General features: G+C 43.6%; 1 protein-coding gene across 1 annotated transcript in view; it reads right to left on the bottom strand.

The window, feature by feature from the left end:
- pla2g4aa (phospholipase A2, group IVAa (cytosolic, calcium-dependent)) overlaps positions 1 to 15,052 on the bottom strand; it is a 42,640-nt gene extending 27,588 nt beyond the window's left edge. The window contains exons 1-9 of the mRNA XM_041896973.2: positions 14,982 to 15,052; positions 11,537 to 11,640; positions 7,256 to 7,340; positions 6,909 to 7,057; positions 6,422 to 6,535; positions 6,218 to 6,255; positions 5,949 to 6,093; positions 5,536 to 5,672; positions 5,075 to 5,300 (exon numbers count right to left, since the gene is read on the bottom strand). Coding sequence (XP_041752907.1) covers positions 5,075 to 5,300; positions 5,536 to 5,672; positions 5,949 to 6,093; positions 6,218 to 6,255; positions 6,422 to 6,535; positions 6,909 to 7,057; positions 7,256 to 7,340; positions 11,537 to 11,569 — 927 coding nt within the window. The 5' untranslated portion in view covers positions 11,570 to 11,640; positions 14,982 to 15,052. The remainder of the gene's footprint in view (positions 1 to 5,074; positions 5,301 to 5,535; positions 5,673 to 5,948; positions 6,094 to 6,217; positions 6,256 to 6,421; positions 6,536 to 6,908; positions 7,058 to 7,255; positions 7,341 to 11,536; positions 11,641 to 14,981) is intronic.
- Positions 15,053 to 16,394: the final 1,342 nt, after the last annotated feature.

Raw genomic sequence — 16,394 nt, 5'->3', positions numbered from 1 at the left:
TAAAATATATTTTGATTTGTTTAACACTTTTTTGGTTACTACATGACTCCATATGTGTTATTTCATACAGTGGGGAAAAAAGTATTTAGTCAGCCACCAATTGTGCAAGTTCTCCCACTTAAAAAGATGAGAGAGGCAGAATGAGAAAAAAAAATCCAGAAAATCACATTGTAGGATTTTTTATGAATTTATTTGCACATTATGGTGGAAAATAAGTATTTGGTCAATAACAAAAGTTTCTCAATACTTTGTTATATACCCTTTGTTGGCAATGACACAGGTCAAACGTTTTCTGTAAGTCTTCACAAGGTTTTCACACACTGTTGCTGGTATTTTGGCCCATTCCTCCATGTAGATCACCTCTAGAGCAGTGATGGTTTGGGAATGTCGCTGGGCAACACGGACTTTCAACTCCCTCCAAAGATTTTCTATGGGGTTGAGATCTGGAGACTGGCTAGGCCACTCCAGGACCTTGAAATGCTTCTTAAGAAGCCATTCCTTCGTTGCCCGGGCGGTGTTTGGGATCATTGTCATGCTGAAAGACCCAGCCACGTTTCATCTTCAATGCCCTTGCTGATGGAAGGAGGTTTTCACTCAAAATCTCACGATACATGGCCCCATTCATTCTTTCCTTTACACGGATCAGTCGTCCTGGTCCCTTTGCAGAAAAACAGCCCCAATGCATGATGTTTCCACCCCCATGCTTCACAGTAGGTATGGTGTTCTTTGGATGCAACTCAGCATTCTTTGTCCTCCAAACACGACGAGTTGAGTTTTTACCAAAAAGTTCTATTTTATTTTCATCTGACCATATGACATTCTCCCAATCCTCTTCTGGATCATCCAAATGCACTCTAGCAAACTTCAGACGGGCCTGGACATGTACTGGCTTAAGCAGGGGGACACGTCTGGCACTGCAGGATATGAGTCCCTGGCGGCGTAGTGTGTTACTGATGGTAGGCTTTGTTACTTTGGTCCCATCTCTCTGCAGGTCATTCACTAGGTCCCCCCGTGTGGTTCTGGGATTTTTGCTCACCGTTCGTGATCATTTTGACCCCACAGGGTGAGATCTTGCGTGGAGCCCCAGATCGAGGGAGATTATCAGTGGTCTTGTATGTCTTCCATTTCCTAATAATTGCTCCCACAGTTGATTTCTTCAAACCAAGCTGCTTACCTATTGCAGATTCAGTCTTCCCAGCCTGGTGCAGGTCTACAATTTAGTTTCTGGTGTCCTTTGACAGCTCTTTGGTCTTGGCCATAGTGGAGTTTGGAGTGTGACTGTTTGAGGTTGTGGACAGGTGTCTTTTATACTGATAACAAGTTCAAACAGGTGCCATTAATACAGGTAACGAGTGGAGGACAGAGGAGCCTCTTAAAGAAGAAGTTACAGGTCTGTGAGAGCCAGAAATCTTGCTTGTTTGTAGGTGACCAAATACTTATTTTCCACCATAATTTGCAAATAAATTCATTAAAAATCCTACAATGTGATTTTCTGGAAAAATAAATCTCAATTTGTCTGTCATAGTTGACGTGTACCTATGATGAAAATTACAGGCCTCTCTCATCTTTTTAAGTGGGAGAACTTGCACAATTGGTGGCTGACTAAATACTTTTTTCCCCCACTGTAGTTGTCTACACTATTATTATACAATGTAGAAAATAGTACAAATAAAGAAAATCCTTTGAATGAGTAGGTGTGTCCAACCTTTTGACTGGTACTGTATATATCGTGAATCGCCCATACATTTGAAAAACTCTAGATACAATTTTTAGGCCATATCGCCCAGCCGAAGTTCATATACATAACATTGTGGGTTTCCCTTCAGATACACTATTCCTCATTCACACACGCCACATTACAAGAGGAGTGCTACAGTACTCAGGAAATCCTTCACAGCATAGATAGTAAAGCCAGACTGTGTGTGAAGCACTCAACTGCCCACTGCACTGAGGCTAGGAAACCCAGGTATCCTGGATGGATATAGATCTCATTCCGTCAGTAGAAGATGCCTGGTTGTTCTTTAAAAGTAATTTCCTCTCAATCTTAAATAAACATGCCCCATTCAAAAAATACAGAACTAAGAACAGATATAGCCCCTGGTTCTCCTCAGACTTGACTGCCCTTGACCAGCACAAAAACATCCTGTGGCGTACTGCATTAGCATCAAATAGCCCCCGCGATATGCAACTTTTCAGGGAAGTTAGGAACCAATATATACAAGCAGTTAGGAAAGCAAAGGCTAACTTTTTCAAACAGAAATGTGCATCCTGTAGCACTAACTCCAAAAAGTTTTGGGACACTGTAAAGTCCATGGAGAATAAGAGCACTTCCTCCCAGCTGCCCACTGCACTGAGGCTAGGAAATACTATCACCACCGATAAATCTACAATAATCGAGAATTTCAACAAGCATTTTGCTACGGCTGGCCATGCTTTCCACCTGGCTACCACTACCCCGGCCACCAGCTCTGCACCCTCCGCTGCAACTTGCCCATGTCCCCCCCGCTTCTCCACACAAATTCAGACAGCTGAGGTTCTGAAAGAGATGAAAAATCGGGACCCTTACAAATCAGCTGGGCTAGACAATCTGGACCCTTTCTTTCTAAAATTAGCAGCCGAAATTGTCACAACCCCTATTACTAGCCTGTTCAACCTCTCTTTCGTAACGTATGAGATCCCCAGAGATTGGAAAGCTGCCGCAATCATCCCCCTCTTCAAAGGGGGTGACATTCTAGATCCAAACTGTTACAGACCTATATCCATCCTGCCCTGCCTTTCGAAAGTATTTGAAAGACAAGTTAACAAACAGATCACCGACCATTTCGAATTCCACCGTACCTTCTCCGCTATGCAATCCGGTTTCCGAGCTGGTCATGGGTGCACCTCAGCCACGCTCAAGGTCATAAACAATATTATAACCGCGATCGATAAAAGACAGTACTGCGCAGCCGTCTTCATCGACCTGGCCAAGGCTTTCGACTCTGTCAACCACCGCATTCTTATTGGCAGACTAAATAGCCTTGGTTTCTCAAATTACTGCCTCGCCTGGTTCACCAACTACTTCTCAGATAGAGTTCAATGTGTCAAATCGGAGGGTGTGTTGTCTGGACCTCTGGCAGTCTCTATGGGGGTGCCACAGGGTTCAATTCTCGGGCCGACTCTATTCTCTGCGTATATCAATGATGTCGCTCTTGCTGCTGGTGACACTCGGATCCACCTCTATGCGGACAACACCATTTTGTATACATCTGGCCCTTCATTGGACACTGTGTTAACAAACCTCCAAATGAGCTTCAACGCCATACAACACTCCTTCCGTAGCCTCCAACTGCTCTTAAACACTAGTAAAACTAAATGCATGCTCTTTAACCGAACGCTGCTTGCACCGCCCACCCGACTAGAATCACTACTCTCGGCGGGTCTGACCTAGAGTATGTGGACAACTACAAATACCTAGGTGTCTGGTTAGACTGTAAACTCTCCTTCCAGACTCACATTAAGCATCTCCAATCAAAAGTTAGATCTAGAATCGGCATCCTATTTCACAACAAAGCCTCCTTCACTCATGCTGCCAAACATGCCCTCGTAAAACTGACTATCCTACCTATCCTTTACTTCGGCGATGTCATTTACAAAATAGCCTCCAACACTCTACTCAGCAAATTGGATGTAGTCTATCACAGTGCCATCCGTTTTGTCACCAAAGCCCCATATACTACCCACCATTGTAACCTGTACGCTCTTGTTGGCTGGCCCTCACTACATATTCTTCGCCAAACCCACTGGCTCCAGGTCATCTATAAATCACTTTTAGGCAAATCCCCGCCTTATCTTAGCTCATTGGTCACCATAGCAACACCCACCCGTAGTATGCACTCCAGCAGGTATATCTCACTGGTCATCCCCAAAGCCAACACCTCCTTTGGCAGCCATTCCTTCCAGTTCTCTGCTGCCAATGACTGGAACGAATTGCAAAAATCTCTGAAGCTGGAGACTCTTATCTCCCTCACTAACTTTAAGCATCAGTTGTCAGAGCAGCTTAACGATCACTGCACCTGTACACAGCCCATCTGTAATTAGCCCACCCAACTACCTCATCCCCATATTGTTATTTATTTTGCTCATTTGCACCCCAGTATCTCTATTTGCACATCATCTTTTGCACATCTATCATTCCAGTGTTAATACGAAATTGTAACTATTTTGCACTATGGCCTATTTATTGCCTTACCTCCATAACTTACTACATTCGCACACACTGTATATATATTTTCTGTTGTATTTTTGACTTTATGTTTTGTTTACCCCATATGTAACTCTGTGTTGTTGTTTTTATCGCACTCCTTTGCTTTATCTTGGCCAGGTCGCAGTTGTAAATGAGAACTTGTTCTCAACTGGCTTACCTGGTTAAATAAAGGCGGGGGGGAAAAAATTATATATATATATTATACTCTCGAGTGGCGCAGTGGTCTAAGGCGCTGCATCACAGTGCTAGATGTGCCACTAGAGATCCTGGTTCGAATCCAGGCACTGTCGTAGCCGGCCCTGACCGGGAGTCCCATGGGGCGGCGCACAATTGGCCCGGCGTCGTCCAGGGTAGGGGAGGGAATGGCCGGCAGGGATGTAGCTCAGTTGGTAGAGCATGGCGTTTGCAACGCCAGGGTTGTGGGTTCGATTCCCAGTATGAAAAATAAAAAAATAATGTATGCACTCACTAACTGTAAGTCGCTCTGGATAAGAGCGTCTGCTAAATGACTAAAATGTAAATGTAATATATATATATATATATATATATATATAATACAAGCTAACAAGGAACAATAGGAGCTAGACAATGGCCAAGTGCAACCCCTAAATGCAACCGTCTGTCAGCGGTGCTGGATCATCTTCTGTGACAAAGTCACAGCAAACACAGATGTAGTTGACTGATAATAAAGGCAGGTTAGGGCCTCAGTCAAAGGAACACAATGGCTGGCATTGAAGACGGTCGTCTGTATTACATAAGCAAGCAGAGGGCCACTAATATCATGACTTTGTTAATATCACATTTGCTGATATCACACCCATATCTCACCCCGGGCATGAGCGTCTCCCCGATGAGCATGCCGAAGATGTCGGTGAAGGTGACGGGCTGCCCGGCGGCCTTCTTTCTCCACAGGGCCTTGATGTAGCGCTTAATGTTCTGGGGCAGCAGCAGCCTCAGTGGGTTACTGCTCACACACCTCATCAGCTCCTTGTTGATCTCCCCAGGACCCTTACCCTTAGGGAACTCCGGGTGGGAGTACAGCATAGACATGTACCTGGTGGGGAGAGAGGGAGGGCGGGGGAGAGCGAGAGAAGGAGAGAGAGACAGAAAGAGACAGAGACAGACAGAGAGAAAGGAACAAGAGGGACACAATCACTTTCTGTGTATAATAATGTAATTATTTGGTCAGTACTAGCATAGGAATGGTGTCAGAGTTATAAACAGTTGAAGTATGTTGCTCTCCAGTGATCTTATCAGAAAAGTGGAATGAAAGCAGTGTTCCTACTAACCAGGTAGATCCAGAAAGTCCAGCCACGTAGGTAGCACAGTCCAGAACTCCAGACTCATACAGAGCCTTCATCACTCCAGAGAAACACACCATGGCTCGGAACCCTCCCCCTGACCCCACGATGGCGATTGTAGGGACCTGAATAGACACACACGTATACACAGGCACACATGCATGTACACACACACACACACACACACACACGCACGCGTGGGCACACATTTGCACACAAACATACAAAAAATGACAAGGCACATGTTAGAGATCACTACTGTCATTGTGAATCATCTTCGCAGATTTTGTCTGTATATCTCCCTTTTGAACCAGCAATAAAACTCCATTCTATATTGGACACTTGAGATACACAGAAAAATGCATAGAAGGCCTCAGTTTCTACTATGTTTATGGTCGTACCTCTCTTAATGAGGTGGGGAGGTGTCGTCCTTTCTCCATGTTGAGGAGTTTCTTGATGCCCAGCATCACCCGGTCTCTGCGTGTCTGTCTGAACAGCTTCTCCTGGTCACACAGGGCCATGCTGAACCTCAGATCTGTGGATGAACTGGAGGAGATGCGCAAGAGAAACGGACATGTCAGTAAGCTTTAGATGAAATCTCCACAAAGAGAATGACATCAGTGCTCCCTGCTAAAAATGAATTGAAGCACCCATTGTCAGTTATACATACCACACCACTAATGACATCTCCAAGTACACCTTGGTTAACTGGGAAAACAAGATGGAGGAAGTTTGAGGTGAGATTTACAAGGACTGGGGTTTTAGACAGGGTTTAGTGCTGTGACGCAGTATGTATTTGATGGAGGCTATGTGGACAACATCAACTGACCAGTGCTTCCTGTGCAATGTGTAAAATCGAATAAGACTGACCTACCTTGCCGATGAGGAAGGGAACCACTTCTGGTTGTCCCACTTTGAGTTTAGCGATGGAGAACGAGGCCGTTCCCAGGGTCTCATCCATGACATAGTTAGCATCCATCAATGTCAACTGAAATAGCAAATTCACAAACCATGAAATACAAAAAATTATATTTATCTTGATAGATGGTCCCCGACATAGGGTTTCTTGAAAGCAAAAGTATTGATGCCTACTTAAAAATAACTGAAATTACTATCTTATTGCTAAGACAGAATGCATCATGCTTGATGGTGTCTAGCCATAGCTTGCTGCGTTATGTATTGTAATGTAGTGTTATGTAGTGTAATGCAGTGTTATGTAGTGTAATGTAGTGTAATGTAGTGCAATGTAGTGTTAGGTAGTGTAATGTAGTGTTATGTATTGTTATGTAGTGTTATGTAGTGTAATGTAGTGTTATGTAGTGTAATGTAGCTCAGTTCAAAGTGTAGTGCAATGTGTTAACCTCTAGAGTATTTTCCTGATTGGGGTCCAGTATGAACTCAAAGGTCTCGTTCCATATGGGGTTTACGTCATTGTCAATGTGCCGCGTCCGTTTTCTTGACTCGGGAGTCGTTGGGATGAACAACTCCACGTAGGGGTCTGGAGTGTCCACTGCTCTTAGAAATACAGACAGAACGACACAGACAGACAGACAGTGTGATTAAACATGAGAAAAACCACAGGCACTGAAAAAGCAACACCACTTCTATGTGCATCACCTCATGTCTCTCAAACATACGTACACACACACACACAACAATACTGTAATGTGGACACAGTGAGTTAACTTGGACAGATGGAGGAACTCACAAAAGTCTCCCAGGGTAGAACCCTTGGTCACCTTCTCAGCTCGTACCACAGTCACTTTGAACTTATGGGTATACTGGTGTTCCACCTGCAGAAGCAATACAACAGAGTGGAAATCCCATTATAAACTTGAGGAATGGAGACTTTACAGTAAGGGCTGTAAACTGTCATTCTGTTTTCCAGGTGGTAGGCATCCATGCAAATGACTGGACAAAATATATCCAACAACAACCTGAAGTCTTAGTACAGTCAGTAACACTGTGTGTATGCATGTCAAATTAAATCAAATGTTATTTGTCACATACACGTGTTTAGCAGATGTTATAGCGGGTGTAGCGAAATGCTTGTGCTTCTAGCTCCGACAGTGCAGTAATATCTAACAAGTAATATCTAACAATTTCACAACATATACCCAATACACACAAAACTAGTAAGGAATGGAATTTAAGAAAATATACATACAGTGAGGGAAAAAAGTATTTGATCCCCTGATGATTTTGTACGTTTGCCCACTGACAAAGAAATGATCAGTCTATAATTTTAATGGTATGTTTTTTTAACAGTGAGAGACAGAATAACAACAAAAGAATCCAGAAAAACGCATGTCAAAAATGTTATAAATTGATTAGCATTTTAATGAGGGAAATAAGTATTTGACCCCCTCTCAATCAGAAAGATTTCTGGCTCCCAGGTGTCTTTTATACAGGTAATGAGCTGAGATTAGGAGCACACTCTTAAAGGGAGTGCTCCTAATCTCAGCTTGTTACCTGTATAAAAGACACCTGTCCAAGAAGCAATCAATCAATCAGATTCCAAACTTTCCACCATGGCCAAGACCAAAGAGCTCTCAAAGGATGTCAGGGACAAGATTGTAGACCTACACAAGGCTGGAATGGACTACAAGACCATCGCCAAGCAGCTTGGTGAGAAGGTGACAACAGTTGGTGCGATTATTCGCGAATGGAAGAAACACAAAAGAACTGTCAATCTCCCTCGGCCTGGGGCTCCATGCAAGATCTCACCTCGTGGAGTTTTATTGATCATGAGAACGGTGAGGAACCAGCCCAGAACTACACGGGAGGATCTTGTCAATGATCTCAAGGCAGCTGGGACCATAGTCACCAAGAAAACAATTGGTAACACACTACGCCGTGAAGGACTGAAATCCTGCAGCGACCGCAAGGTCCCCCTGCTCAAGAAAGCACATATACATGCCCGTCTGAAGTTTGCCAATGAACATCTGAATGATTCAGAGGAGAACTGGGTGAAAGTGTTGCGGTCAGATGAGACGAAAATAGAGCTCTTTGGCATCAACTCAACTCGCCGTGTTTGGAGGAGGAGGAGGAATGCTGCCTATGACCCCAAGAACACCATCCCCACCATCAAACATGGAGGTGGAAACATTATGCTTTGGGGGTGTTTTTCTGCTAAGGGGACAGGACAACTTCACCGCATCAAAGGGACGATGGACGGGGCCATGTACCGTCAAATCTTGGGTGAGAACCTCCTTCCCTCAGCCAGGGCATTGAAAATGAGTCGTGGATGAGTGTTCCAGCATGACAATGACCCAAAACACACGGCCAAGGCAACAAAGGAGTGGCTCAAGAAGAAGCACATTAAGGTCCTGGAATGGCCTAGCCAGTCTCCAGACCTTAATCCCATAGAAAATCTGTGGAGGGAGCTGAAGGTTTGAGTTGCCAAACGTCAGCCTCGAAACCTTAATGACTTGGAGAAGATCTGCAAAGAGGAGTGGAACAAAATCCCTCCTGAGATGTGTGCAAACCTGGTGGCCAACTACAATAACGTCTGACCTCTGTGATTGCCAACAAGGGTTTTGCCACCAAGTACTAAGTCATGTTTTGCAGAGGGGTCAAATACTTATTTCCCTCATTAAAATGCAAATCAATTCATAACATTTTTGACATGCGTTTTTCTGGATTATTTTGTTGTTATTCTGTCTCTCACTGTTCAAACAAACCTACCATTAAAATTATAGACTGATCATGTCTTTGTCAGTGGGCAAACGTACAAAATCAGCAGGGGATCAAATACTTTTTTCCCTCACTGTATATGGACAAGCAATGACAATGACAGAGCGGCATGGACTAAGATACAGTAGAATATTATAGAATAGAATGCAGTATATACATATGAGATGAGTAGTGCAAGATATGTAAACATTATTAAAGTGACTGTAAACATTATTAAAGTGATTAGTGTTCCATTTCATAAAGTAGCCAGTGATTTCAATAGGCAGCAGCAGCCTCTAATGTGCTAGTGATGGCTATTTAACAGTCTGATGGCCTTGAGATAGAAGCTGTTTTTCATTCTCTCGGTCCCAGCTTTGATGCACCTGTACTGACCTCGCCTTCTGGATGATAGCGGGGTGAACAGGCAGTGGCTCGGGTGGTTGATGTCCTTGATGATCTTTTTGGCCTTCCTGTGACATCGGGTGCTGTATGTGTCTTGGAGGGCGAGTAGTTTGCCCCCGATAATGCGTTTGGCAGACCACACCATCCTCTGGAGAGCCCTGCGGTTGCGGGCGGTGCAGTTGCCGTACCAGGCGGTGATACAGCCCAACAGGATGCTCTCAATTGTGCATCTGTAAAAGTTTGTGAGTGTTTTAGGTGCCAAGCCGAATTTCTTCAGCCCCCTGAGGTTGAAGAGGCTCTGTTGCGCCTTCTTCACCACACTGTCTGCGTGGGTGTACCATTTCAGTTTGTCGGTGATGTGTACGCCAAGGAACTTGAAGCTTTCCACCTTCTCCACTGCGTTCCCGCCGATGTGGATAGTGGGGTGCACCCTCTGCTGTTTCCTGAAGTCCACGATCATCTCCTTTGTTTTGTTGACGTTGAGTGAGAGGTTATTTTCCTGGCACCACACTCCCAGAGCCCTCACCTCCTCCCTGTAGGCGGTCTCGTTATTGTTGGTAATCAAGCCTACTACTGTCGTGTCGTCTGCAAACTTGATGATTGAGTTGGAGGCGTGCTTGGCCACACAGTCATGGGTGAACAGGGAGTACAGGTGGGGCCCCAGTGTTGAGGATCAGCGAAGTGGAGATGTTGTTTCCTACCTTCACCACCTAGGGGCGGCCCGTCAGGAAGTCCAGGACCCAGTTGCACAGGACGGGATTCAGACCCAGGGCCTCGAGCTTGATGATGAGCTTGGAGGGTACTATGGTGTTGAATGCTGAGCTATAGTCAATGAACAGCATTCTTATATAGGTATTCCTCTTGTCCAGATGGGATAGGGCAGTGTGCAGTGTGGTTGGCGATTGCATCGTCTGTGGATCTATTGGGGCAGTAAGCAAATTGAAGTGGGTCTAGGGTGACAGGTAAGGTAGAGGTGATATGATCCTTGACTAGTCTCTCAAAGCACTTCATGATGACAGAGGTGAGTGCTACAGGGCGATAGTCATTTAGTTCAGTTACCTTTGCTTTCTTGGGTACAGGAACAATAGTGGCCATCTTGAAGCATGTGGGAACAGCAGACTGGGAAAGGGAGATATTGAATATGTCCATAAACACACCAGCCAGCTGGTCTGCGCATGCTCTGAGGACGCGGCTAGGGATGCCGTCTGGGCCGGCAGCCTTGCGGGGGTTAACATGCCTAAATGTAATCACGTTGGCCACAGAGAAGGAGAGGCCACAGTCCTTGGTATTGGGCCTCGTCAGTGGCACTGTGTTATCCTCAAAGCGGGCGAAGAAGGAGTTTAGCTTGTCTGTCGGCGACGTGGCTGGTTTTCCTTTTGTAGTCCGTGATTGTCTGTAGACCCTGCCACATACGTCTCGTATCTGAGCCGTTGAATTGCGACTCCACTTTGTCTCTATACTGATGTTTTGCCAGTTGAATTGCCTTGCGGAGTGAGTAGCTACACTGTTTGTATTCTGCCATATTCCCAGTCACCTTGCCATGGTTTCAGATTGGTGCGAATGCTGCCATCTATCCACGGTTTCTGGTTAAGGTAGGTTTTAATAGTCACAGTGGGCACAACATCACCTATACACTTCCTGATAAACTCAGTCACCGTTTCAGTGTATTCATCTAAACTATTTTCGGAAGCTACCCGGAACATATCCCAGTCCGCGTGATGAAAACAATCTTGAAGCGTGGATTCCGATTGGTCAGACCAATATGTGTGTGTGTGTGTGTGTGTGTGTACATGTCTTCATCTATCTCTTTGCTTAGCTGTGTGTGACTCCTTGATAACAGGACATACAAAATGTCAAATGATTTGTCTGTCTATTATGTCCTGACCATGACAACATGATGATGTTTACTCACCACAATGTACTGACAGGGATCTATAGAAGACATCTTTCAGGAGCCAATCACGGTACTTTGAGGGAATCAGGTGTCCAGTGAACCTTTAGATTTGGAAGACCCCTCTGAATAACATTGGATAGGAAACACATTTTACTAACACAGGATACTGACACAACATCAATGTTCAGGAGAATAAATGATTAAGATTAAGATCACTTTATTGGTCAATTGCACACAAGGTCCAACCAAAATTTGACTTCCGCTTTTAACACAACCCCTCCGAAAGACACACATACGTGTTTTTGGAGAGGTGTGGGGGGCTGCCACACTGGGCGCCCGGGGAACTGTTGTTATGGGGGGGACTTTTCCCGTCTGACCTGGGATTTGAATTAGCAACCCTCCGGTTGCTGACTCGCCACTCTAACTGGTAGGCTACCTGAACATGAAATCATACTGACCTCCAGGACATGTTTCAGTTTACACCTGCAAACATTACACTAGTGCTTTTGTACAATATGTAAGTTCTTGTCATGATAAAGAAACTTTGAATCCATATTTGATTTGGGTCAAGAAAAACTAGGTTATAGCAATGCAATTAGTTTATTTGAACTGACTGATACATTTTCTACGTTCTCTCCATTCTCTCACAGTCTGCCCAGTTCTCAGTTAGATTTGGAGATATGCAACACTTTGTTCAGCAGAAATTTGAAAAATTGTAATGTCCTTCTTTAGGCCCCATCCATACGCTCCCAAGCACTAAAACCATGTATTTAGATGGTACTTAGCCTACCTTAGCTGTCTAGCTCACTACCATGTAATTAACTACTATGATTGCAGTGGTGTAAATTACTTAGGTAAAAATATTTTAAAGTACTACTTAAGTAGTTTGGGGGGGAATCTATACTTTACTATTTATATTTTTGACTACTTTTACTTCACTACATTCTTTAAGAAAATGTTGTACTTTTTACTCCATACATACATTTTCCTTGACCCCCAAAAGTACTCGTTACATTTTGAATGCTTAGCAGGACAGGAAAATGGTCCAATTCACGCACTTAACAGAACATCCCTGGTCATCCCTACTGCCTCTGATCTGGTGGATCATTAAACACACATGCTTCGTTTGTAAATTATGTCTAAATGTTGGAGTGTGCCCCTGGCTATCTGTACAGTGGGGGGAAAAAGTATTTAGTCAGCCACCAATTGTGCAAGTTCTCCCACTTAAAAAGAGAGAGGCCTGTAATTTTCATCATAGGTACACGTCAACTATGACAGACAAAATGAGAAAAGAAATTCCAGAAAATCACATTGTAGGATTTTTAATGAATTGATTTGCAAATTATGGTGGAAAATAAGTATTTGGTCAATAACAAAAGTTTCTCAATACTTTGTTATAAACCCTTTGTTGGCAATGACACAGGTCAAACGTTTTCTGTAAGTCTTCACACACTGTTGCTGGTATTTTGGCCCATTCCTCCATGCAGATCTCCTGTAGAGCAGTGATGTTTTGGGGCTGTCGCTGGGCAACACAGACTTTCAACTCCCTCCAAAGATTTTCTATGGGGTTGAGATCTGGAGACTGGCTAGGCCACTCCAGGACCTTGAAATGTTTTTTACGAAGCCACTCCTTCGTTGCCCAGGCGGTGTGTTTGGGATCATTGTCATGCTGAAAGACCCAGCCACGTTTCATCTTCAATGCCCTTGCTGATGGAAGGAGGTTTTCACACAAAATCTCACGATACATGTCCCCATTCATTCTTTCCTTTACACGGATCAGTCGTCCTGGTCCCTTTGCAGAAAAACAGCCCCAAAGCATGATGTTTCCACCCCCATGCTTCACAGTAGGTATGGTGTTCTTTGGATGCAACTCAGCATTCTTTGTCCTCCAAACACGACGAGTTGAGTTTTTACCAAAAAGTTCTATTTTGGTTTCATCTGACATTCTCCCAATCCTCTTCTGGATCATCCAAATGCACTCTAGCAAACTTCAGACGGGCCTGGACATGTACTGGCTTAAGCAGGGGGACACGCCTGGCACTGCAGGATTTGAGTCCCTGGCGGCGTAGTGTGTTACTGATGGTAGGCTTTGTTACTTTGGTCCCAGCTCTCTGCAGGTCATTCACTAGGTCCCCCCGTGTGGTTCTGGGATTTTTGCTCACCGTTCTTGTGATCATTTTGACCCCACGGGGTTAGATCTTGCGTGGAGCCCCAGATCGAGGGAGATTATCAGTGGTCTTGTATGTCTTCCATTTCCTAATAATTGCTCCCACAGTTGATTTCTTCAAACCAAGCTGCTTACCTATTGCAGATTCAGTCTTCCCAGCCTGGTGCAGGTCTACAATTTTGTTTCTGGTGTCCTTTGACAGCTCTTTGGTCTTGGCCATAGTGGAGTTTGGAGTGTGACTGTTTGAGGTTGTGTACAGGTGTCTTTTATACTGATAACAAGTTCAAACAGGTGCCATTAATACAGGTAACGAGTGGAGGACAGAGGAGCCTCTTAAAGAAGAAGTTACAGGTCTGTGAGAGCCAGAAATCTTGCTTGTTTGTAGGTGACCAAATACTTATTTTCCACCATAATTTGCAAATAAATTCATTAAAAATCCTACAATGTGATTTTCTGGGAAAAAAATTCTCAATTTGTCTGTCATAGTTGACGTGTACCTTACAGGCCTCTCTCATCTTTTTAAGTGGGAGAACTTGCACAATTGGTGGCTGACTAAATACTTTTTTTCCCCACTGTACTTTTAAAAAACAAGAAAATGGTGCCATCTGGTTTGCTTAATATAAGGAGTTTGAAAAGATTTATACTTTCACTTTTGATACTTAAGTATATTTTAGCAGTTGCATTTACCTTTGATACTTAAGTATATTTTAAACCAAATACTTTGACTTTTACTCAAGTAGAATTGTACTGGGTGACTTTCACTTTTACTTGAGTCATTTTCTATTAAGGTATCTTTACCTTTACTCAAGTATGACAATTGAGTACTTTTTCCACTACTGTGTGATTGTTTCCAATCTCTAGCCTAAACAAAAAAAAGGGCTACTACTGAATATTAGGCTGTAGGGAGAAATTGCCTAATAGCCTGCAGTTGATTGAAAATTGTAAAAGTGTAGTAATGTGTTTTAAAGCATTTGGTCTATAGCCAACGTCGATTTAACTCTTTTAAAATGACGCTATCAGTTTTCTATTGACTAGGCTACTCGCAGCAGCCTATTTAACACTAAAATACTGCCATTACAAAACTTGTGCACCACTAGCATTATATATGACGCCGTGCATCCGCGCATATACAGGACAAGCGCACCGCCAGAACTGATGTGGACAGGTAATAGCCAACCACTGTCACTTTTAAAAGATACATATTGAAGAAGTTACGAACTTCATAATGTGTTATAAATGTAGGCTATCATTATCATCATTACTTGAGTAAAGTTTAGTATCGAAATATAAGCTCACCTTTGACGAATGTCAAGTCATGAGTCAAGTTTACCGCATTCCTTCAAGTACACTCCCACTGTGAATCTGCCCTCGCCTCAAGCGCTGCTTGGCGGTTGTGTCTAGAAGGTATGAAGCTACGGACGAGATTTAACATTGAAGTACCGCGAGAGTTTGGACTTTTGACGTATTCGGGTACGTTCGTAAATTCACCCGTTGAATATGAATGGTGTCAGTAAACATCAGCAAAGAAACGTAATTAAATTGTTGCCAGCAGCACAGTTACAGTCAGTAACGTTCTAGATAACATAAAAACAACCTAACCAGCTCTGCTAGGGCGAGTAAAATGGTCAGAGTGAGGTGTTCCCTCATTCATGTCTTAACTTCCTCTGTAGCTCAATTTGTAGAGCATGGCGCTTGTAACGCCAGGGTAGTGGGTTTGATCCCCGGGACCACCCATACGTAAAAATGTATGCACTCATGACTGTAAGTCGCTTTGGATAAAAGCGTCTGCTAAATGGCATATTATTATTAATTTGGTTGCTTGGCTGCTGTTGGGTTCTATTTTTCTCATAATTGGATCTGTATGTGATGAATAGCTTGGAAGGAATGCATTAATGAACTGTACTGATATAAATTGTTTCACATAACAGGCTGTTATTCATGTAAGGAACGTTAGGGGCTAGAATGAGATAAGACTTGTATTTCTCACAGATACGAACACTCTCTCTTTGTTGTCTGTGAAACTGTCCTTGAACATGGGTACATGGAGTACAGTGGAATGGTGTCTTTTGGGTGCTGACTCCACAGGTTATAATGATAGCAACTTATGCCTGGCAACAATGTGCAACAAATGGAATGCCGAGGAGTTGGGACCAACCCCTGCGCCAACGGATTGGCTGAACCACACTCAGTCCTTTGCTCTGGTTGGCCAACAGAAGAAGTGGAGGCTTTCTGTCAGAGTATTTGAAGAAGAACTTAGAACAATGGATCAGTTCTCTGTCTGCCCTGCGTGGTTTTTCAGTGAGCCCGTATACGAACCTTCATACTTATCATACATACATTTTGCATATAATAAATTAAGCTTGGATTGAAGATCTCTTGATTCTTATTCCAATACCAGATTTGAATTACGCAATTTCTAACACTGCCATTGTGAGTTCAGAACGCTCTGATCAACCCTACTCCCAGATCGCTCCGAGAGCGAAACGCTCTGAATTTACAAACAAACGATCTGACAACGCTTTGAATTTATGAACGACCCAGAATGCACTCTGATACACTGTAGCCACGTGGGAAGTAGCTGGGCTAGCGTAGCCAATATCAGGGTGACAGTCACAATCACCAAATGTTGCACGCATACAAACAACAGTACACCAATCGTCAGTACTTTAATCGAAAATAAACATCGTCAATTTTATTAACTGAAAATGT

This window comes from Coregonus clupeaformis, chromosome 14 (assembly GCF_020615455.1).
Source record: "Coregonus clupeaformis isolate EN_2021a chromosome 14, ASM2061545v1, whole genome shotgun sequence".
Classification (NCBI taxonomy): Eukaryota; Metazoa; Chordata; class Actinopteri; order Salmoniformes; family Salmonidae; genus Coregonus; species Coregonus clupeaformis.
This window is presented reverse-complemented; position numbering and strand designations above follow the sequence as displayed.